This window comes from Apodemus sylvaticus, chromosome X (genome assembly GCF_947179515.1).
Source record: "Apodemus sylvaticus chromosome X, mApoSyl1.1, whole genome shotgun sequence".
Taxonomy (NCBI): domain Eukaryota; kingdom Metazoa; phylum Chordata; class Mammalia; order Rodentia; family Muridae; genus Apodemus; species Apodemus sylvaticus.
Window position 1 is genome coordinate 24,722,548 of NC_067495.1, and position 22,137 is coordinate 24,744,684.

At 42.1% G+C, this 22,137-nt stretch overlaps 1 protein-coding gene and 1 long non-coding RNA gene across 2 annotated transcripts; one reads left to right on the top strand and one right to left on the bottom strand.

Annotated features, from left to right (window-relative positions):
- Positions 1–7,569: 7,569 nt before the first annotated feature.
- Positions 7,570–9,714, top strand: Tmsb4x (thymosin beta 4 X-linked). Its single transcript, XM_052170545.1, has 3 exons — positions 7,570–7,678; positions 8,743–8,857; positions 9,267–9,714. Exons 2-3 carry the CDS (start codon positions 8,758–8,760, stop codon positions 9,299–9,301), a joined length of 135 nt encoding a protein of 44 aa, XP_052026505.1. The 5' UTR covers positions 7,570–7,678; positions 8,743–8,757; the 3' UTR covers positions 9,302–9,714.
- Positions 9,715–13,745: 4,031 nt separating this feature from the next.
- LOC127674810 (uncharacterized) lies at positions 13,746–17,442 on the bottom strand. The gene is made up of 3 exons (XR_007975366.1): positions 17,360–17,442; positions 16,150–16,313; positions 13,746–15,618 (listed from the first exon to the last, which is right to left on the bottom strand). It is a non-coding gene; the product is annotated as an uncharacterized LOC127674810 (long non-coding RNA).
- Positions 17,443–22,137: the final 4,695 nt, after the last annotated feature.

Here is a 22,137-nt window from a genome sequence, read left to right on the forward strand (position 1 = left end):
TATATGCAGTAACAATAAAAAAAAAACTTAAATTCTATCTTGACAAAAAGTACTTCTTACCTATTTTCATGACCAATCTCCCTTTCCTGGTAGTTTTTAGCATTTTTTGTGCACAAGAGTGATAATTCAGTGTGTGTGTGTGTGTGTGTGTGTGTGTGTGTGTGTGTGTTTTTCAATTCACTCTGACTACAAAGTTTAAATCTCTTTCACCCAACTGATTTGTATCCAGTACCCAGTAGGTACCAAGCTCAGTCCCCAGTCATTGTTTCTCTCTCTGGAAATGGAAGCAAGAGAAACCTATACCCAGAAGGTCCTCTCTGATTTGCCTCCTCTTAATACTCTGTTGTTGTTGTTGTTGTTGTTGTTGTGGTGGTGGTGGTGGTGGTGGTGGTGGTGGTGGTGGTAGTTGCTTTGGAAAATTGGATGTAGCATTTTTTTGTACATAACATTTTTCTGTATACAATGAACCATTTTGAAGCAGACAGATGTCATTAAATGCACTTGTTGTGTTGAGCAAACATTACTTCTACCTAGTTTTAAGCCATTTTTTTTTGTTCCCACAGTAAAGCCTTGAATCCATTACAAGGTCATTTCCCATTCCTTTCAGCTCTTGGCTCTTGGTAACTACTGATACACTTATTGCTTCTGTATTTATCGAGACTGAATGCTTAATATAGAGTCATACAATATGTGGTCTTTGTAACTAACATTTTTTCCATATTGCATAATGTTTTCATGGGTCTATGTTGTAGTATGGTTCAATACTGGATCCTTTTGGATAACACTGGAAATTGAACCCCAGATCTTGCTACAGAGTCTCACTACATAGCCCACACTAGCCCCTTGAAATCAGTATGTAATCAAAACTGACTTCAAACTTGAGACCTTCCTATCTTTACCCCCTGAGTATATAGACATATTATAGATATATGCCACCATGTCTGGCATTCTGTGGTAGGTAATTCAGTGCTTAACATTTGAAGACTAAAGTTAATCTTAAACCTTTAGTTGGATCTATTAGCTGAGGTGAAATAATGTATCTGTTGATTTCAATTGTTCATATCATCTTTACCAATTCAGATCATGTGAACCTGGATCTAAATTGCACATTCTGGTAAGTAACTCAAGTGGTCTTTTCTTGTGCTTTCCTTTACAAAGAGTAGGGTTCATATTTATAATTTCTACTTAAGATGCAAAGACAAATGTCACAACTAACTTCTGTAGGGTAGAATACCTCCCATGGGAAGTAAGTACAGGTATCAGAGAGAATCAGTGATACGTGCACAGATGTCAGGAAAGGCTTGCTCTCTGACTACCCATACACGTCAGTCAATGTCTTCACTCACGTAAGCTGAGCGCTGCAGGTCACCCTTAGACAGGAAAAAATAACACAGCCCAAAGGAAGAAAGTTTGTATCTACGCACTACACAAACCCTAGGGGACAGGTAAAGGCTGCTCTAGGTCATCAGCTTCAAGCGTAATGAGGCTAAATTGAACCTTTGAATAGAGGGGAGAGACTGAGGCATTCTGTGCACACAGCTTAGTTGTTACAAAAACCTTCCAAAACTGGCAATCTGAACCACAAAACAGGACAAGACAACCCAAGAAACCCCCATCCCCATCCCGCACAAACCACTGGAGGTCATGTAGAGAAGTTTCTTTCTCATAGAGGTTAAAAGACCCGGATTCTCTGGAGTTGGGGAATGTGTGTATCTGTGTGTGTGTGTGTGTGTGTATGTGTGTGTGTATGTATGTTTCTGTGTGTCTCTGTGTGTATATATACATATGTGTTTGCATGTAAGTGTACACCTTTATGCACACAGGCTGTATGCTATGCACAAATGTCCCTCAGGCCCAGGTTAGCAAGGCTGGAACTCAACTAGAGAGGAAAATAAAACAGTGAGAAGGATGAAGAATTTCCTCAGTGGTGGCACAGGCGCCACCAGCTCTACTGAAGCACCTCAGTCCCATACTGCCTGCCCTCCCACATTCCTCCCAAGTGGGCCAGAAGAGAGTAAGGACAGAGACACTGTACAACCTCTAAAGTTCTGACAGCCAAGGCAATGTGTGCTTGGACTTCACTGTGTTTAAGAAGCCCATTTTTGTTCTTGTGTTTTCAAATATGTTTTCTACGTTCCTAAATAATCTTTTCCCAAATTGCCACCATTTGTGGCTGCGAACCAACAAGAGCAAGATGTTTCTGCAGCTGGGAAGCATGGGTGATGTGGCCAGAGGCAAAAAGGAAAAGGACGTGAACATAGGGCCCATCCTAGAATCAGGAGGGTGACTTAGTGGCACTGGGGACACACAGGAATCTATAATTTGAAAGGGTAGGATTGCTTTTTTTTTTTTTTTTTTTTAGGATTTTCAAGACAGGGTTTCTCCGTGTAGCCCTGGCTGTCCTGGAACTCACTCTGTAGACCAGGCTGGCCTCGAACTCAGAAATCCGCCTGCCTCTGCCTCCCAAGTGCTGGGATTAAAGGCCTGTGTCACTACTGCCCAGCACAGGATTGGCTTCTTAATGTAGGAAACTCTGTGAAGAAGGAACATGTTGAGCTTCCGTGGGAGATCATGAAGAATTTCAAGATGGCGGCAGTATACTATTGTGTATCAGGCTTCTCTGAGTGCAGGGTCCAGTCAAACACACAGGCCACACACCCAGAAACCCAGTGCAAGCAACCTAACACGCTAATCAGCATTGTTCTTTAATACGAAGCAGCTGTTTACTGCTTGGACTTGCTTTCCTCAGTATAAAGCCAGAGTGCTACATTTTGTTGGTAATATGGAAATTCTCTGTCTCTGTCTCTGTCTCTCTCTGTCTCTCTGTCTCTCTGTCTCTCTCTGTCTCTGTGTGTGTCTCTCTCTATCTCTCTCTCTCTCTGTCTCTGTCTCTCTCTCTCTCTCTCTCTCTCTCTGTGTGTGTGTGTGTATGTGTGCAATTGATTTTTGTTGTTGCTTTGTTTTGTTTTGAGCATGGTCTGCCCTGGCCTGGAACTCATAATCTAGGGTAAGCTGGTTGGCTAGTTCCCACCAGTAATCTGCCCACCTCCACCTTTCCAAAGCTGGGATTTTACACATGAGCACTGCCACACCTGGCTCTTTATGTGGACATTGGGAATTGAACTCAGGCCCTCCTGCTTGCAAGGAAATCACAGGGCTGAATACATCAGCCCTGGAATATATATTTCACAGAAAAGGGTTGGCATGAGTGAGGATGAAGTTTAATGGTAGAGTGCTGCCTAGCATGTGTAAGGCACAGGGTTGGAATCATAGCACCATGAGGAAAAAATAAATAAAACAAGAACAATGTAAAACTAAAGTTTTCACACCCATAGCTGAGCATGACCCTTAATGTATAATTTTCTTGCCTCCAATCCCAATGGCTGGCATCTCAAGCGTATGACACCACTATAAGCTTATAATATCTATAATTTAATTATTGAATTATTTCCATTTCAAGAATGTCTATAATCCACATATGTATCTGTGACCCAGGGAATCCAGAAGTCAGAAGAGGGTACCAGATCCCCAGGGACTGGAATGACAATCGTGAGTCACCATGTGGATACTGGGGATCAAACCCCGGTCTTCTGAAAAATCAGTCAGTACTCTTAACTGCTGAGCCATCTCTCCAACCGATATCTATATTTTTAAGTGTATTATTCTTTATTTGTTTTGGGGTACTAAGGACTAAACCCGGGGCTTTGCACATGCTAAGTATATGCCCTAAAGATGAGCTACTCCTGAACCCTATACAAAAGCCTTAAGCTCATTGAGTTGGAGGATTTATAAATCCATAGGATATGTCCATATGTCTTTATTTCTAGCTTGTCTACCCAACAAGTCTGAAGACCTTAGGATGCTAGACAAGCCATTTCTAAGGCAACTGCTCTGAGTTTCAACCACATCACTGTGGTTGCCATATGATCTTGGCCTAGTGGGTTAGTGAATTTCTCTATATCACTCCCTCATCTACAAAGTGAGGGAAATAAAGGGTCTCCTTAGCAGGTCTTCTGGGCTACTGCAGGGGGAGCTCCCGGGATACAGCAAACAGTCAGAAAATGTTGGCTCTTACCCCTGCTCTTATTATTATGACCAGCTCACGAGCAGTATTATTCTTCAGCCTGTTACCTACCTTCGATTCAACAACATTTCCTGCCACTGTCTTTCCTCCTAGGCAAGTCCCTGGCCAAACCAAAATTACAACTCACTGCCCTCTGCTAGTCTCAAAGATTCTGCACTTTTTTTGAACGGGCTCCCCTGGCTATCTGGAGGCTGAGTAACCACTTGGAGGGGATGTTGTAGAGGCGAACGCAAGCTGCAGAAATTCCTTCAGATCCTCGAAGAGGACAGGGCAATTAGCAATGCTGCACATGCGCAGGGCAGGGCAGGGTGGGGCGGGGGAGCTCTTGGTTTTGTCTGTGCTTGCCGGTTTTCCTCCACTCACACTGACAGGGGGAGGCCTTTGTTCCAGCCTGAGGATGCTAGAGAAAGGTCTCTTCAGTGAACCTAGTGGCAGGAATCGAAGGAAGGACATACACTTATCATGGGATGTTTGCTTTAGAGAAAAGTTGCTTATATTTTATGAGCCCCACTATCTTTCTTTTGTAGTAAAATGAGGAAATCAGTCACCAGTGCTTAGGAAGAGAAATGAATACTACTCTATATGCAAAGGCTTCAGGGAGGTACAAAATCTAGCTAGGACTAGATTTTGAAGCTCGGCCTCACCTCTTTATCCTTTTCATCTTCTGTTACCAAGGGACCCCAGGCTGTTCAAGGGGATTTAGCTTCTCCCTGGTACAAGGGGGCGGGGTCAACTGTAGAGAAGAATTTGAAGGAAAGGTGGCAATTGTAGGAACCCCAGGGGAGTGTGGGCTGCAGGCAGGTGGGGCAGATGGTAGGAGGCCCTGAACTCAGACAAAAAGAGCGGGCTTTGAACAAGCAAAGAGCTGAGAACCCTGTCATAGTCCCTGTTCCCAGGCTCTTCCTCTTTTTTCCTTCTTATTAGTACTCTGGCCAAAACTAAAAAAGTTCAAGATTACAGGACTTATTTTCATGAGCTCAGACTTCTATGGGCTGTAGCACCATCATTGGAAAGACGCATAATTTTGGCCCAGGCCCACATTGCAAAGCAAAAGAAAACGAAGTGCCTGTTCACACCACTTCCTGGTTCCGTGGGGGCATGAGCTTCGACAGGGAGGGGCCACTGTGTTGGCACTTTTCTCACAGGGTGCCAAGGCCTATGAGCTGAGAAAGGCAAGGCGATTGTGAGGTGGGCTCTTTGCTTGCCTTTCACTGGAAGGCCCCGAGAGCAGAATCCACCATGCTGCTGAAGGGACCAGGGCCTCAGAAAGCAATTATTATTATTATTTTTTGCCTCTTCACATCTCTGTCTTTGTCCCTTTAATTGGAATTGAAAACACCCACCTCAGTGGTTATTGTGGCCAGTATATGCTAATCTTCTTATAAATGCTTCCTTCCCTGAAGCAGCAATTATCCTTGACATCTGGAATATTAATGCTAAGTAGATTCAACTGTCTGAGATGTAAACCAGTTATTGGAGTCATCTGTTAAGGAACTGACTTCTTTAAGTACCGAGAGTCAACTGAAGCAGCGTGATGATGGTTAATTGAGCAAATACTATCTTCTAGGTGTCAAGAAACACACTGTCCCCTTAACAGAGAAGAGTTAAGAAAAGAATGATAAGAATGATTGACAGGAGGAGCCTGACACTTTTAAGACAGTCCCTTTTATTTGCATTTTATTTTATCTGTATCACCCATTCTTTTCTATTTTTCTGTCTAGTGGGCAAGTCAAGCCCATATACAAAGGACTCAGTTCCCAGGGCAAGTTGTTTCCTCTCTTACAACCCGCCTGCTCCTTTTCAGTCAGCAGCTAAAATAATCTGCCTGCTACCGCTGTTACGAAAGTAGAAAACTCTAGATGTTTACAGATTCCACTCGTCAATCTCCTCTGGTCGCATAACTTCGGTAAGGGCTAATCTTTCCTAAGGCAAACAGGCAACCAGGGTCAAGGCTATGACATTCCTTTGTCATAGGAAGACACAGAGACGGGGACAGCTGAGTGAAGAAGGAAGGGACATGGAATCCAATAACCCACCAAAATGGTGCCAGTGTAACTGCAGCTGCCAAGCAGAGGTCAGGAATGCACCCTGCAAGATCTGTTCTGTGTTCCAGCAATGCAGTCAACTCCCTCCAAGTGAAGATGGGGAGAGAAGGGGATCTGTTAGCAGAGAGGGGACATCTAAGGTAGGCTCAAACAGGTCCAAGGCCCCATTCAAAGGGCAGAAAGGCAGTCTCCCGAGTGGGGAACCACATGGGTCACCTGCTCCTGCCTACCCCCATCTCCTTCCTCCCAAGTAAAAGGGAAGTAGATGAAGAAATGGGGAAGTCCAAGCTGGTCCAGCAATGGCAGTTTAGGGTCCCTAATAACACTTGACTCATCACCAGAAAGGCAAAGCTTCTGTCATAAAAATGATTAGCAAAGGCTTTCTGGAAACATCCCTCCAGGGCACAGAAAAGGAGAAGGAATGTTTTATAGATCTCCACGTCTAGGAAATAATCCCAACGATGCCTTTATTTTTATCCTACGTAGTTTTCTCCTCTCACCTGCCACTAGCAGGCACAAGCTTGGTGCCTGTGATTACTTTTTAGTAGCCAGTGGGTCCCTGGTACTCACCGACTCAGGTGCCATTTTGAAACCTTCACCTCTCTCTTACCGGAATCGTCCACATGTGTTGCAGAAAACCTTCCCTTCAAAACCTAGTTCGCACTTCAGTTTCTAATCCTCAGATAGTAGAGCTAATGGACTTGTGATCTTTGGGAATGCTTGGCTCTCATTAGCAATCACTTTTAATTGATGAAAATAAGAAAAGAAAAATTAACTTCCTTATTGTCAGTCAGTAGCAGAAGTTGAATTTGACTTAATTTTTAAGGGGCCGGCTGTGTTCTCTATAAAGCTCTCAAATACCTTACACCTAGCAAATGTTAAGGTACTTGACTAGATTGCTCACGGAAATTATAGCAAACAATATAGACGCTACAATGCTAAAACTTTTCTTTTAAAAATCCACTCAAGGATCCTTTATCGCCCTCTCAAATCAAGGGGGAAGACAAGCGAGGGAGACAAAGAGGGCCGGGTGGGGTGAATGCGGTCCACTGGTCTGAAACCTGAGTCATAGGAATCAGACCCCAGCAGCCCCTGTATGAGGGACACCGCACCCTATCTCGGGGGCGTTGGCTGCAGACAAAGCCGGTTTTCTAAGTAAAGAAATGCCTGTCCCCTTAGGTGCCACTCAGGCCCTTAGTTATCACGCATTAAACCTTAAGAACAGGTTTGGGCGGCTGTTGCAAAAGTTCATCATAACAAAATAGACGTCAAAAGGGGAAAAAAATTTTTTTTTGAAGCATTTGTTCCTTTTCTAGTTCCGCCATCGATGTAGTTCAAGGGCCTTGGTGGATGTGGGGGGTTGGGAGGGGTCCGACAGGCCTCCGAACGCCCTTCCGGAGACGCGGCGCGAAGGAGTTAAGCGGGACTGCGAGTGACATCACCTCATTTGCATAGGAGCGAGCACATAACGGCGCTCGCCGCGCCCCTCCCGACAATCCGCAGCAGCCTCTGAGCAGATCTGATTCTCCGTCTTCGCGCAGCTCGCTCGGTGAGCCCCAGGGCCCCTTATGTCCTTCCCTGCCTGTCTGGTGCAGGCGCTTGCCCTCATCCTCCTCATCCTTAAAGCAAGTCCAGGGGGTACTGCCAGGCAAGGTCGTTTCGGGGAACGGGGAACTGGGGGGTATACTAAACTCTTCCAGATGCTGAGTAACGGGAAGGGGAACTTGATTTAAGCAAAAGAAAACCCCACAAAATCGGGCATTCTGCTGCGCAGCTTAGAGGGTAGTTTTTTTTTTCCTTCTCGACCCTCTCTCCGAAGTATTTTCCCTTGCCTAGCTAGCTGTAATTATTCAGAAATAGAATGATCCTTTGTTCAAATGCTCTGCATTCCCATTAAACGCCCGATGGCTTCGAGAGCTGTTATCTGTGGCGGATTTAACCTTCCCGGCCTTTAGCGTGAAAATTCGGAAGCCCTTGCAGATGAATGCGTGGAAAGGCGGTCAGATGGCCCCCGCATGCAGATCAAGATGCATTTGCGACAAGTGGGGAGGCAGCTTTGTGTGCCAAGGCTGCATTGTTGGGCTAGCGAGAGGAGAGGAAGCGAGTAGGGCGGTGGTCGGCAGCTGGTGGCTTCAGCTCCCCGGCCTTTGTGCGGAGGAGAAAGCTGGACCTCCTGGCATCTCTTTTGGAGAGCAAGCCCTTCTAGAAAACGTAGATGGCTTTTTGCGACCTTGGCTCTATTTTAAGAGATTTTACTACACTGTTCCCCCTTAAACTAGAAGTGGCCCGTTCTATCCCGATTTTAATTTTTCAACACTGCAATGTTAACATTCTGCAATGATGAATTTTATTATATGGAAATATTCACCGTTGACTATTTTCACCCTCATTCTTTGATTCTTCACTTCGGGAATATTAAGGGGGAAGATTTTTTTTTCCTATAAAAAGAGGAAGGTCTTTAGCTAGGAATCAACAGGGAAAGTACCCAGAGAGGCAGTGGGATTTCAGGCTTTGGGGATTCGGGCAGGTGGGGGGAGTGTGCTTTTGGAACTGGGAGAGTCGAGGGTGGGTGGCTCTCTTTCTTAGCTTTGGTCTTGGCTTTTGTACCTGCAGCTCATTCCAGCAACCATGTCTGACAAACCCGATATGGCTGAGATCGAGAAATTCGATAAGTCGAAACTGAAGAAGACAGAAACGCAAGAGAAAAATCCTCTGCCTTCAAAAGAAAGTAAGCTGTTCGCCCCCACCCATTTTCAGAACAGGCTGGGCGGGAGCAGAGCGGGAGCGGAGCTGGAGCAGCAGCCGGAGGAGGAAGGGAGGGGCCGCGGGGAGGATGAGGGGGGGCTGCGGGGGAGGAGCCGACAGTTTGATGATGATGAATATGGCCTGCAAAGGTTAATTAAAAACTGTTTTGCAGCCAACAAGCGCCGGGGCTTTAGTGATTTAATAATGGAATATTTCATATTCCATATTATGCAAATACATTTATTGGGTAACTGGACTTCTGTTTAGTATGTCTTGCTCAGCGTGGCTGCTATGTGTCTTTCTAGAATTTTTATAATATGAAAAGAAATTTCTAAATGAAAATCGTATCATTTTATAGAATGCTCTAAGCCTCCTTCTTTTTTTCTTCGCAGCAATTGAACAAGAGAAGCAAGCTGGCGAATCCTAATGAGGCAAAGGCCGCCGCCAATACGCACTGTACATTCCACAAGCATTGCCTTCTTATTTTACTTCTTTTAGCTGTTTAACTTTGTAAGATGCAAAGAGGTTGGATCAAGTTTAAATGACTGTGCTGCCCCTTTTCACGTCAAAGAATCAGAACTACTGAGCAGGAAGGCCTCCCCTGCCTCTCCCGCCCATCTGCTGGTCTGGCTTGGCAGAGAGGGAAAAGAACTTGCATGTTGGTGAAGGGAAAAGCTGGGTGGGAGATGGTGAAATAGAGAGTAAAATTCAAGATGGTCCAAGATGTCCTACAGGATGTAAAATGCAGTTTAATCAGAGTGCCATTTTTTTTTTGTTCAAACGATTTTAATTATTGGAATGCACAATTTTTTTAATATGCAAATAAAGTTTTAAAACCTGGCTGGTGTGTCTGCTTCTTGTCTGGAAGGAGTAGTTAAATGAGCCATAGAACCTTTGCAAAACTGCCTTGCCTCTTGGTCACTGGGGTCTACAAGTGACAAACATAAACTACTGTGGCACCACAGCTCTGGTCTGTGAAATACCTTGCTTATAGCACATGACTGGGAGGTCATCATATGCTGATTGAGAGTTCCTAATGGGTTACATGAAAGATTTAATGAAGACATTTGAAATTGGTACAGCTGCCACTATCGGAGGAAGGGGGCTGTGGAAGGGAGGGGCAGGGGGAGGATAGCCAGCCTGGGACTTACATGTAGTTAGAACCTTTTATGAGTTTTGGTAAGCCAACATTGAATTCATTACATATCACTCAAAACAAAACAGTGGTTTGGCACATTAGCATTAGGTATCAAAATAAACTTGGCCAGCCAACTATCTGGTATTGAACGGGTGGAATTTAGGGCACTCCTGAAAGGTAAAAAGAAAGATCACGTTTTAGTATTTGCTTTAGAAAGGAATTTAAAATTGTCCCTCTCTAGTGGCCAGTTTGCAAATCAAGCTCAATATTTCAAAACAGCTTCATAAAAGTGAACTCGTTTACCAATAAATAATGATTTGAACTTGGTGAAACCCTAATATGGAATGCTTGGGCTTAGAGGACAAACGCAGGACAGGTGAACTCTGGGCCAGATGACCATCGGCTGACCCGAAGGCCTGAGTCTCCCTAATCTTCAGTCATCTGAGCTGCATATGTAATTGGCGGGTACAAGCAAAGGCCTTGTTCTGGCCAGGCAACAACATGAAGAAAGGGAGGGAAAATGAGCTATCAGTTTTTAACAGTAAAATGAAAGGACTTGAAGCTCCTTGATGCATGACTCTGTTCTTTACGAAGGTTGCACATCTATTGAGCCAAATACAGCAATATTTTAAGATCACTAGCTCACCCAATATCTCAACAAGGCTAAAACATATAAAGCAAATGTCCACAGGAGGAACTTTTCTTCTAAAAACTAGCTTGTGAAAAATGCCGGTTGGTAGGGTGGGTTGTGCATTAATTACTAAAGCCAGTTGATTTCCTTTGGCTCAACACTTCCTTTGAGAAATGCACAAGAAACCACGGCCCTGTGGTTTAGACAATCGAGGAGCCCATCAGTGAACAGGCCTTTATCTGCCTGTCGGGTAGGATGTGCGGATGTGTTAGCCACAGCTCATTCATCCTGTGGAGAGGAGACCCGAGTAGCCAGTACAAAGGTCCTGGGGGTGGCAGTTCTCTAGCCTTATTTCTTTGCTGACCTACAGGCTATTTTAATGAAAATGTCCAAACCACAAAGAGAAAACAGACACATGCAAATTTTTGCTCTGTGCATTTTCTAAAGGACACAAGATGAAAAAAAAAGAAAAAAGAAAAAATTTACAAAATTCCAGGGTTCTTCAATTTAAAAAAAAAAAAAGACATAGAAAGAAATGGTTTAGAAAGGTCAATGATGGAAAACATGGCCTTTCTGTCCCAGGAAGACAAAGACAAAATGTAGTGAGGACAAAAAGGCAGAGTTGGAAATCTAGACCTGGGGATATTGCTATACTAGAAGAGTGCTTGCCTAACATGCATGAAGCCCGAGGTTTGATTCCTAGCACTGCAATAAACCTGGCATGGTGGTGGAAGCAGGAGGATCTTTCAAGGTCACCTTCAGCTGCATAGGAGGTTTGAAGCCAGACTTGGGTACAAAGGACCCTTTCTCAAAATACCAAAAATGAAAGAAAATTAGAAATGACTGAATGCTGCTTCCTTAGTGTGAGTAATGGGTGGAAAGTCAGAAACAACTGCCCATATCATGAGATATTGGAATTTTGGTAAAATGCTACTTGAATAGATGGGAGTCCTTTGCTGCTGTTTTGTTGTGGCTGTGATGGTGGTGAGGTATTATTACTATTATCACTTCTATACTCTTTATTTAATGAAGCACTCTGTATTCTTCCTAGGAGAGAATCTTTCAGAAGGGCTGGAGGGATTTAAGAGTCACTGGGGGAAATTATGATTCTGCTATCTGAGCACTTAAGGTTGCCAGTACTTTCAGAGATGCTAGAGAGACCCTTGACTAGAGACTAGAGAGAGACCCTTGTTATCACATCTTTGGCTGGTCTCCTCCCAGAAGGAATCCGGCCAAAGAACCTGTGTACACTGCAGGCAAACTGAACCTAGTGGTGCATGCATGTAATCCAGGACTTGGTAGGATAAGACATGAGAATCAACTGAAGTTCCAGGGCATTTTAGGCGACATAGAAAAATTCCTGTCTCTAAAATAAAATGGAATAAAAACCAGTCACACAGTTTTGCTGTCCTGTAAATTTGAACCAATCAAAATGAATAAAATGGAACTCGAGAAAAGAAGAGGCTCACTGAAAGACAGGTGGATTAGAGCTGTTTTCAAATCTCACCAAATTTTCAACGATTTTAGCTGGGTATATCCCAGGCTTCTAGTGGGTGTACTTTTAAAGTTACTTTTCAGGAGAACAACATTTTTGGTGGTGTGTGCAAGTGTGGAAGTAGAAGGCATGTGGACAGACAGTCTGACACGCACACAGCCTCTCAGCCTCACAGGGTTCTTCCAGCCACACCTAGATTCTGTTGCCTATACATGCATTGAAGAAGCTGTTTATTTCTCCCACAGAAGCATAATTCCTCAAGACACAAAACGGAGCTTGCTTCTTTTTTTTTCTATTTCTAAAAATATGAGCGCTATTCGTGCTTACTAGAAAGAATACTGTGTTTTGGAAACTGTGTTACAGCCAAAAAATAAATTTAAAAAAAAAATCGTGAGTCTTCCTTAGCTCAAAATGTACATTTAAAACATTTTCAATAATGTAGAGAGCACCAAATGTTTCATTTTCCATAGCAGCCCTCATGAGCCTAGTGTGAAAATGAGAAAAGCAAAATAAGTACTTCTTTTGCCCTCACCCCACTACGCTCAGTTTTATATTGGGGTTTTAAAAGTTATTTGTAAATGATATCCTCATGAGCAGCTTACAATATAATCTAACAGAAAGAAACACACCATTTTGAGATCCATATCTATTTTTATTTGCATACAACGAAAAAGGAGCCAATTAAAAGCTTAAGATAGAAATGTCAGAAGAACTGAAACCTGCATTCGTCAGTTCAAATTTTCCTCAGGCACGGGTACAGTCTTCTCCAGGCACATCGCCTGGGTCCTGCCATCCTCAATTGTGTGGACAGAACTGTGCATGCTAATTTCATTGGGTGTGTGTTGTGTATTCTTTCCTGTTTAAATGTCTCTCACACCATAAGAGAAACATTAGTTAGAGCTTTGCTCCTTAATTAATGGAGACTTCATGCAACAACGTGCTTGCTTAGAAGGACTTTTGAACATGTGATTAATATTCTAGATAGTACAATTACAGAACATCTCTGCAAGACCATTAGCAGCCCCTCCAAAAGAAAAAGAAGGAGGAGGAGAAGAAAAGGAAAAAGGAAAAAGGAAAAGAAAAAGAAGAAAAATAAAAGAATTCTGGAATCGTGTTTATTAGAAGGCTGGTGAAAAATAATGATGACATTTAGATTAAAAAAATCTAAGTTTCTTGCAAATCAATTTACTTTAAAGGGAAAGAAACCTAAGGTCATTTTAAATATTATGATATATGTAGGCTTCTTTCATTTAATATCATATATGTTTAAAGGGACAGTTATACAGAATTTCTTTCTTTTTCTTTCTTCCTTCTTTGTTTGATAAGATCAATTATTTATTTCTGCCAATTCTAACTCCTTCAATTTTCCAGACAAAGAGCAGTGGAATTTTCATTTAGTTTATTTACATATCTCTTCACCAATTTCTCCATTGCACACGGTTTCTTCTATACTCTCCAACACTATTTAAATATTGGCCCTAAGCATTTCCTCTCCTCTAAAACTCTGTCATTTCTTATTTTTGCTAACATTTCCTGATCCAGGCTGAGCTGGTAAGCTCCAAGATCTACCGCCCCCCACCCCCACCCCACCCCCCCACCCCCCGTGGTGTTTTATTTTGTTTTGCTCTGAGACCAGGGTCTCACTATTTAGTTCAGGCTAGCCAGGATCTCTCTGCTGCAGTCTCCCTGGAGCTGAGACTTGAAACATCACCATGCCTGGCCCTTTAAAATTTCTTGTGAAAGGATATATTTAGAGAGCTGTATATACTAGCTTACCATTGATATTGGTTAAGCTGATTTGAATCCGTACCTACAGCCAGCAACATCTTCTCTACATTAAGCCAGAATGATGGATCATTAGTTTACTCTAACAATATCTACTGATTGTCTATTTCATGTTGAGTATTTTGTTTGCCACAGACATATACTCATAGGTAAAAAGCCATAGTACCTGTTTTCCGTGTCCTCCATTAATTAGGAGATACTGTTTTCATTTAATTTTGAGTAGCAAGTGCAAAGTCATTGCTCCCTTGAATTTCTAAATTCCATGTTTCAGGGGTTGAGGCAGAAATATTAGAAGTTCTAGGCCATCCTGAGAGATATAGCGAGTTTACAACCAGCATGAGATACACGAGACCCTGTCTTAAGTAAATAAATAACAGACTGGTAAGATGGCTCAATAAGAGACTTTAGACAAGAGTAAGGAAAAGGTGCCTGCTACCAAGCCTAACCACATTTGCTCCATCCCCAAGCCACAGAAGGTAGAGGGAAAGAAGGACCTGACTCCTGCAAGTTGTTGTATGATCTTCATTTTTGTGCTCTAACCAACCAACCAAACAAACAAATGGAGATCAACCCTGAAGTTTAGCCAGTCTAGCCCAAACTGCAAAACAGGTTCAGTGAGAAACCCTGTCTTTAAAGATGTGGTGAAGAAGCCATTGAGAAAGATATATGGATACCAATCTCTGTTGTCTGTACAGGCCAACTTGAGTAAAGACACCTTCTACAGACAGACAGACAGACAGACACACACTATGGTGAGTTTTCCAGAGAAATACTTCTTATTGCTAAGTCCTTCCTCTGTTCACATCTTCTTTTAAACTAAAGTGTAAAATTGTTGGGAACAGAAACCAACACTGGAAAGCAGGAAAGATGATACAAGCCTGAGTACTCTGGAGGTAGAAACAGGAAAATTAGCACAAATTTTAGGCCAGCCTGATTTATATACATCAAGTTCCAGACCAGCTAAGGCTATATAGCAAGGCTTTCTAAAAGAGAAAGAGAGAGAGAGAGAGAGAGAGAGAGAGAGAGAGAGAGAGAGAGAGAGAGAGGTCCAATGTTTGAAAACCCCTCAGGGAATTTAGCAATATCATGAGTGCTCCAAGCTATCCATAAGTACTGTACCTGATTGGCTGAGGAATAGGTCATATTTATTTAGTAGGATTCCACAGCTTCAAGTATCAATGGAGAGGGTCAAGTTATGTTCATAATCTATTCAAAACAGCAGAAACCATTCCTGTCACATTATTGTCAAACCACAGGAAATGATGCTTTTCCTCATTACCACATTCAGCTCTGTAAGTGGCTGATAGCTTTGCCTTCACAGTCTTTCTGATAGTGTTTTGTCAATTTAGAAACAAAAATATTTCACAAGATTAATACACATTTAAAATGCCAAATGCCATGGGATTGTTTCTATTTAAAAGAGCAGCTAGCGTGGAGGTCAGAAAGAGTCCTTATTTTCTTCACATTTATTGAGCACCTACTGTGTACTCAGCTCCTCCCTGGTTGCTGGGAACACAAAGTACTGCTCGATCTGGCACTGGGCTGATGTCAGAGGCAGACTCCAGGTGAGCGAACAGTTCCCGTACAGCATAAGTCGAGTATGTTCATTCAACAACTATTCCCTCTGCTATTTCTGTTCAGTAAAATCCTGGGCTGGGAGATAAATTGGAACTGCATTGGGAACAGCTACAACACCTGGTAAAAAAAAAAAAAAAGTTTGAAAATCACCCTTAGGCAAATGGGAGATATCAGAGTTGAATTCAGAGGCCTCATGAAGCAGCTTGTAACTCTCTGTTCTGCTATGTAGGCATAAGGAAGGTTGGGCAAGAAGAAACAGTCCATACTTGTCATCCCGAAAGCCGATTAAGATCCCCTTGTTACAGTAAGCTGGCACCAGAAGGTAATAAATCTTATGGTGATTGGGATTTCTTCAAGGCTGTGTGAGCTTGTACTATTTCTAAACACTAAACACTTTTCTGTGTTCATTTGCTACCAATTTTAGACTGATGTGAACAGAAAAGCAATGGTTTTGAATATTAAAGATTACATCATTTTGTGTGTGTGCACAGGGAGGGGCGGGAGGGGGGATGTCTAAAGATTGCAGTCTATCAGACCAGGCAAAAGTTGGTCTTCAATCATGTATTAGGCTCCTGAATCTGCTACAACAATAATCATAATCTTCAGAGCCCAAAACAAGAGAAATGGGGTTGGAAGGAGACTACTTACCTATTGTACACAAAGCTCCAGCTTGTCCCCAGCATGGCACAGACCACATTTGGTAGTGTTCATATAATAATTCCAGCACTTGGAGGTAAGGACAGGAGGTTCCAAAGTTTAAGGCTATCTGCAGGTATACAGCAAGTTAAAGGCCAGCCTTGGCTACAGAAGACCTGTCTCAAAAACAAAACAAAAACCAAAATGCAAAATATATATATATATAAAATAAAAAGAAACAGCAGACAAATGACAATAACAAAAATGTGTGGTTCTCCTAGACCTGGAGGCAAAAAGGTTGACATCAAGGACTTGGCTGAGCCACAGGCCTTTCAAAGGCTCAAGGGAAAAGGCTTCATTGTATCATTTAGTTCCATATGGATCTAGATGTTCCTTAGTTATTACTGCACACTCCCAACTCTCTGTGATCTCCCATTTCTTACAAGGGCACTCCATCGGATTTAGGGCCCACCTCAGTCATGCATAATGATCTCATCCCAAAACCCTTAAATACATTTGCAAAACCCTTGTTCCAAGTAATTTAACATTCACAGGTTTCAAAGATTTCGCATGCTTTTGGAGGGTGGAGGGCTGTTCAACTCACTATAAATCAAAATGGGTAAGTCAAGTCATCACAGTGTGATTGGAGTGCTTAGCAATATTGTGGGCAGGGCCATTTTACTAAATACATGGGTCTATGGAAGGACAGACAGAAATTGAAGGGTTGTTAAGTTGTATTACTTACTTCTCTCATTAGGTGACAAAATACCCAATTAAAGACAACTTAAGGAAGGAGAGCTTCATTTTGGCCCATGGTTGAAAGAGAGACACTCCATCTTGGTGAGTGAGCATGGCAGTGAAGGTCTTAGGTTATGGGAGTTATGAAGCTACTGCCTGTTATATCTTAGCAGAATCAGGAGGCAAAGGGATAGGACTATATCCAGACCCCCAACTACAACTTGCATGTAAACCATTACACACTTAATTAATTGACAAACCATTCTATCATTCAATGGCTAATACAGAAAAACTTTTAGAAACAGTCTTGGAATAGAATGAAAGGAATACCAAAGATTTTCTGTTGCCTGTGACTACTGTACTATTATAGTAGGCTAAATTTTCACCAAATATGGGGAAAATACCATACTGGAGATAACTATATGCACCCTTTCATAAATCAACATTTTCTAGCAGAATTTCCTTAAAAGTGAAGGTGAGTTACGGGGTTTCTGTTGCATGATCTGCTGAAGGAAACCGGTGAAGATCCCAGGCTCACCAAATTAAGACCAATCTAAACTAAACTAAATAAAGGAAAGTAAAAGTGAGAACTCTAGCTTGTGAAAGAACAGATGTAATAACTAATCTGAACTTGTGATTTCAATTATTGTTGGTAACTTGAATTCAAATATGAGAAGTCAGTGAGTTCATGTGCATAAGCATAAACACTTTAAGTCTCGTGTGTGTGTGTGTGTGTGTGTGTGTGTGTGTGTGTGTGATATTCTTCTAATGTTTAATTGGCTGCCAATAGGTTCTGTGCTATATATGTATGTAAGAACACATGCATATATCAAGAATGGACGTAGCTTTGGGAAGAGAAGACAAGAAGACTTTCAGCTCAAAGCCCAGCTGTGCTATAAAGAGACTCAGTATGAAAAAACAATAAAACAAACAAGATGAACTCACATAGAATCAACATATTGGCAGCTGCTGCTCTGTTCCTTCATCCTCTGTGGAATTTTTTTCTGAAACAGGCCATAAAGTTTCCCAGTACAGTGATGGCTCTCCAAAAGGAAACCAATTTATGTCTGAAGCTCATGTTTCAGTGAATGAATTCTTCAGGTTGGAAGGATGCAAGGTCAAAAGGATCTAACATAAACATTAGGGGCCATGTGCCCAACAGAAGGATGGAGAATTTAAGGTCAGCCTGGACCCCATAATGAGGCCCTATCTCCAAAATAATGTACATAGGGTACTGGAGAAGCAGCTTCTCACTAAAGAGCACTTGCTGTTCTTTCAGAGAGAGGTCTGGAATTTGATTCCCAGTACCCATGTAGAGAGACTTATAAGTTCTTGAAGCTCAAGTTCCAAGGGATTCAGTGTATCCCCTTGACCCCTGTGAATACTCCCCCCCCAATACATACACAAATGAATTTTGGACAGCTGGAATTTATCTTCTGCCATTTCTTCTGGAAGTTCACAATCAAGTACAGGGCCATCATTGTACAGCTAGAATTTCTTTGACATTTTGCTTGGCCAAGGCCAGTTCTGACTTGCTGCCATGACTTATACCACAGGTGTGTCCAGGTAAGATCCACTAGGGTGTGAGAATGAATTCATGCTTTAAGTCACAAGACCAAGTGAAGCAGAAGTGTAAGGGGCCCACACCTAGCTAAGGGAAGCTGCAGAAGCAACCAGCTGGCCGCCATTTTAACCCCTACTCCCTCACCCCAGTTCTATAGGTATCAGGCCACACTCTAAAGCACATTTTTCAAACTTCAGGCCTGGTCACAGGAAATCAAATTGAGTTGACTCTTACCAGCATTGAAAATGAGATACAAAACAAGCAAACAAACAAAATAACAAGAAAAACAAGACAAAACAAATTCATCAAAAGAAATAGAACAGGGTCTACCAGATTCTGCTCCTAGGAGCTGTAAAAATCATTGACTCTAATTTCTTTGAATTGTTTATGTGTGAGAGAGTAGGGATATGTGCTTGTGCATGTTGACATATGATAGAAAATGTTTCTTAGTGTGAGTCACAGACACATTTGTCACGACTCCCATTTTTCACTTTTTACCTTGCTCAAAACCTTATTTTCTTTTTTTTTTTTCTTCTCCATTTGGCTTAGATTCCTAATCAATCCCTTCACGCCAGCTTTGAACCCACTTTGTCCACATTCTGTTAAAGCTGGCCTTCATACCCTAGTCCTGAATCCACTCCACTAGCCTGTTTTCCAATCTTCAGCTACGTTTTCAACCACTAGCAGATAAAATGGGACATTTTCCTGTACTGCTGCTTCTAAACTTGTTGCTTATTACTTGTAGTCTTCTTCTTCTTTTTCCTCTTCTTCTTCTTCCTCTTCCTCTTCTTCTTCCTCCTCCTCCTCTTCTTCTTCTTCCTCTTCTTCCTCTTCTTCCTCTTCTTCCTCTTCTTCCTCTTCTTCCTCTTCTTCTTCTTCTTCTTCTTCTTCTTCTTCTTCTTCTTCTTCTTCTTCTTCTTCTTCTTCTTCTTCTTCTTCTTCTTCTTCTTCTGATATGGGTATCACTACTTCCATGGCATTTCCTTTTTTCATCTACTAAGGAGAGAAAAGGTTGATTAAAAGAAATAAGTACATCACAGATGCTTAATATATGCTCTTTAATTGAAACCCTCTTAGTTCTTAAATAAACACAATGTGATTTCTTCCCTTGCTTGACCTCTTCTGGGGTTTTGACTTCACCTTCTGTTCTGAGTCCCTCTCATTTCTTACCAACGGTTAGCCTCAATTCCTCTGTCCTTCCATCAATTTCTCTGCCTTTTCTCTCTTACAGCCTCAACTCCAGGGTTATTGTTTTGATGCTGGAGCTGACCCTACAAAGTGAAAGACCATCCTTTCATTTCAGAATATATATATATATATATATATATATATATATATATATATATATGACTTCTGAGCTCTTGTCCCTAGAATGCAGGAATGCAGGAACCCTGGAGAACCATTCACTTTCCAAAATATAAAGCCTTCCTTGCATGGCCTCGTGTCCTGCCTTTAGAACCCGAGGTTACTCTCTTTTTCCAGAAAGCCTTCAAGTTACTGATTTTATTGAGTTTCAAAAATAATTGGAGGGGCTGGAGAGGTATCTCAATGGCTAAGAGTACTTGTTCCTCTTGCAGATAACAGGAATTTAGTTCTCAGTACCCAACTAATTAGTCACAACTATCTGTAACCCCCATTCCAAAGGAATCAATCCCTTCTTTTGACCTCTAAGGGTACTGCTCACAGCCAGTGAGCCACATACATCTATGCAAACAAAACATTCATACAAATATAATAAGATTAAATTTAACAACAAATAATTGAAAATTTATAAGAATACTCACAAGAATTCACTACACCCTTCAACCCCAATTAATGGTTACAAACATTTTAGAACATTTTACCACGTTTTCTCTCTCCTTTTTCTCCTTGAATTCTTTTAAAGCATTGTAGTCTATGTCACATTAAAGACATTCTCTTATGTTCTGAGGTGCAATGATCAAAAACCAGCATTTGTAGCACCAGGAGATGATATGAACATCTGATGCAAAATCCACACTTCAGCTTTGCCACTTATGTGTTCCTGCATAGCTCTTTTCTTCCTTCTCATCTGGGATGCAGTGTGGGGTCCTGCACTGCATTTGATTATAATGTCTTCCTAATTTGGAATAATCCCTTAGCTGTTGTTTATTTTTCAAGTCACACGTGGGTTTTTTGTTGTAGTTGTTATTGATTTTTTTTAAAGAATGTAGACCAAATGGCTGGGAGAAGTCCTCTTGGTTTGGATTTGTCAGTGGTATCTGATAACCAAGTTAGGTAATTGTGGGTAGGAAACACAGTAAAGGAGACTTATGCTCCTTTGTACCTTACACCAGAAGGTATGGGGTGTCAATTTGCCCTATATGCTGGTAATACATTTGCTTACTTGTTTACACAAGGGCTCTTCATTATAAACCTGTCTTTTGTCCCTTAAACCCTGTGAGAAGATTTGAGATTCAAGTCTGTTGTTCCTCTTTTAAAATTTACCAGCTAGTTTAGCATTTACTGAATATTCTTGGGAGGATCCAGTGGTGTGGCCCCAGAAGGCAAATTTCTAACTGTTGCACAACAAGGTTTTTCTAGGGTGATGCTACAAATGTGCCTAGTTAGCTCCAGACAGACCAAAATCCAACTTGGTGAACCAATGAGTTTTGTTGTCACCAAGGATGTCTCAGCAAGGATGACAGCTTACAAACACTGGGAACCTTAAGGACATTGCTTGAAGGTAGCTCAAGAGGCTTGAGAGAGTCCTTTCCAAGGGACTCAGTTGGTCTCTCAGGAAACTGGTTTGCTCAGAGTCTTCCGTGCATCGTGGCTTGTCTGAGAGTCAGATTTGTAGTTTGGTTTGTCTGAGAGTGACTCTCCGAAGTCTTGATTGTTTACTCTTGAGAAGGAGGGGCCAAGTGAACCTGATCTCTTTCAGAGACTTCCTGAACCTGTTTTGAATTGTTTGCCTTCTGCTGTAAGAAGCTTCCCAGCAGGATGGGCTGTTTCAATCTAGGAGCAAATTAAGACCACGCCTTTGGTTGAAGCATGGTACAGATTGGTAATCCCAGCTCTCAGGTGGCAGGAGGATGCCTGCCAAGTTTATGACTAGCTTGGGCTAAAATAGTGAGTTCAAGACTAGCTTCGCCTAATTAGCTCTATCTTGTCTCGAGGCTAAACAAAACAAAAAATTATGAAAACCAACATGCAGATGTGGATGTGTAAATCGCGCTCACATTCAGCTCATGGTAGATTCTTGACATTTATTTCCATAACCACAAATACTACTCAGCTTCCATTATCTGGCAGAGGATTGACATGCCATGACTACAGCAAGGGCCCAAAGTGATCTTGGTAGCAGAAGCATAGCCTTTCAGGTTCCTGCTACACAAGCGATTTTGCATTGTGAAGAAACTTCGAGCAGTGCTAGAAGAGCTGGAGGTCAGTTCTGCCGCTGAAACACAGGAAAAGGACGCTTATTTCAGAGAATCAAGAAGTTCCTTCGGAACTGCAAGCTTGGCTTCTGTCAAGTGCAAATATTTCAGTAAGCCTAAGCAAACACCACCTGTTCTCCTGATCAAGCACACTTTCCCAGCCCCAGGGCAGGAGGGTGAAGAAAAAGGCTGAGAGCTTCAAGGATGCCTGGCCCTATTCCATTTTCTCCCTGGAAAAAATGTCTTCACCCAAACACTGCTGTTTGCTTATAACAATTGTGCCTTATATTATCTACATCC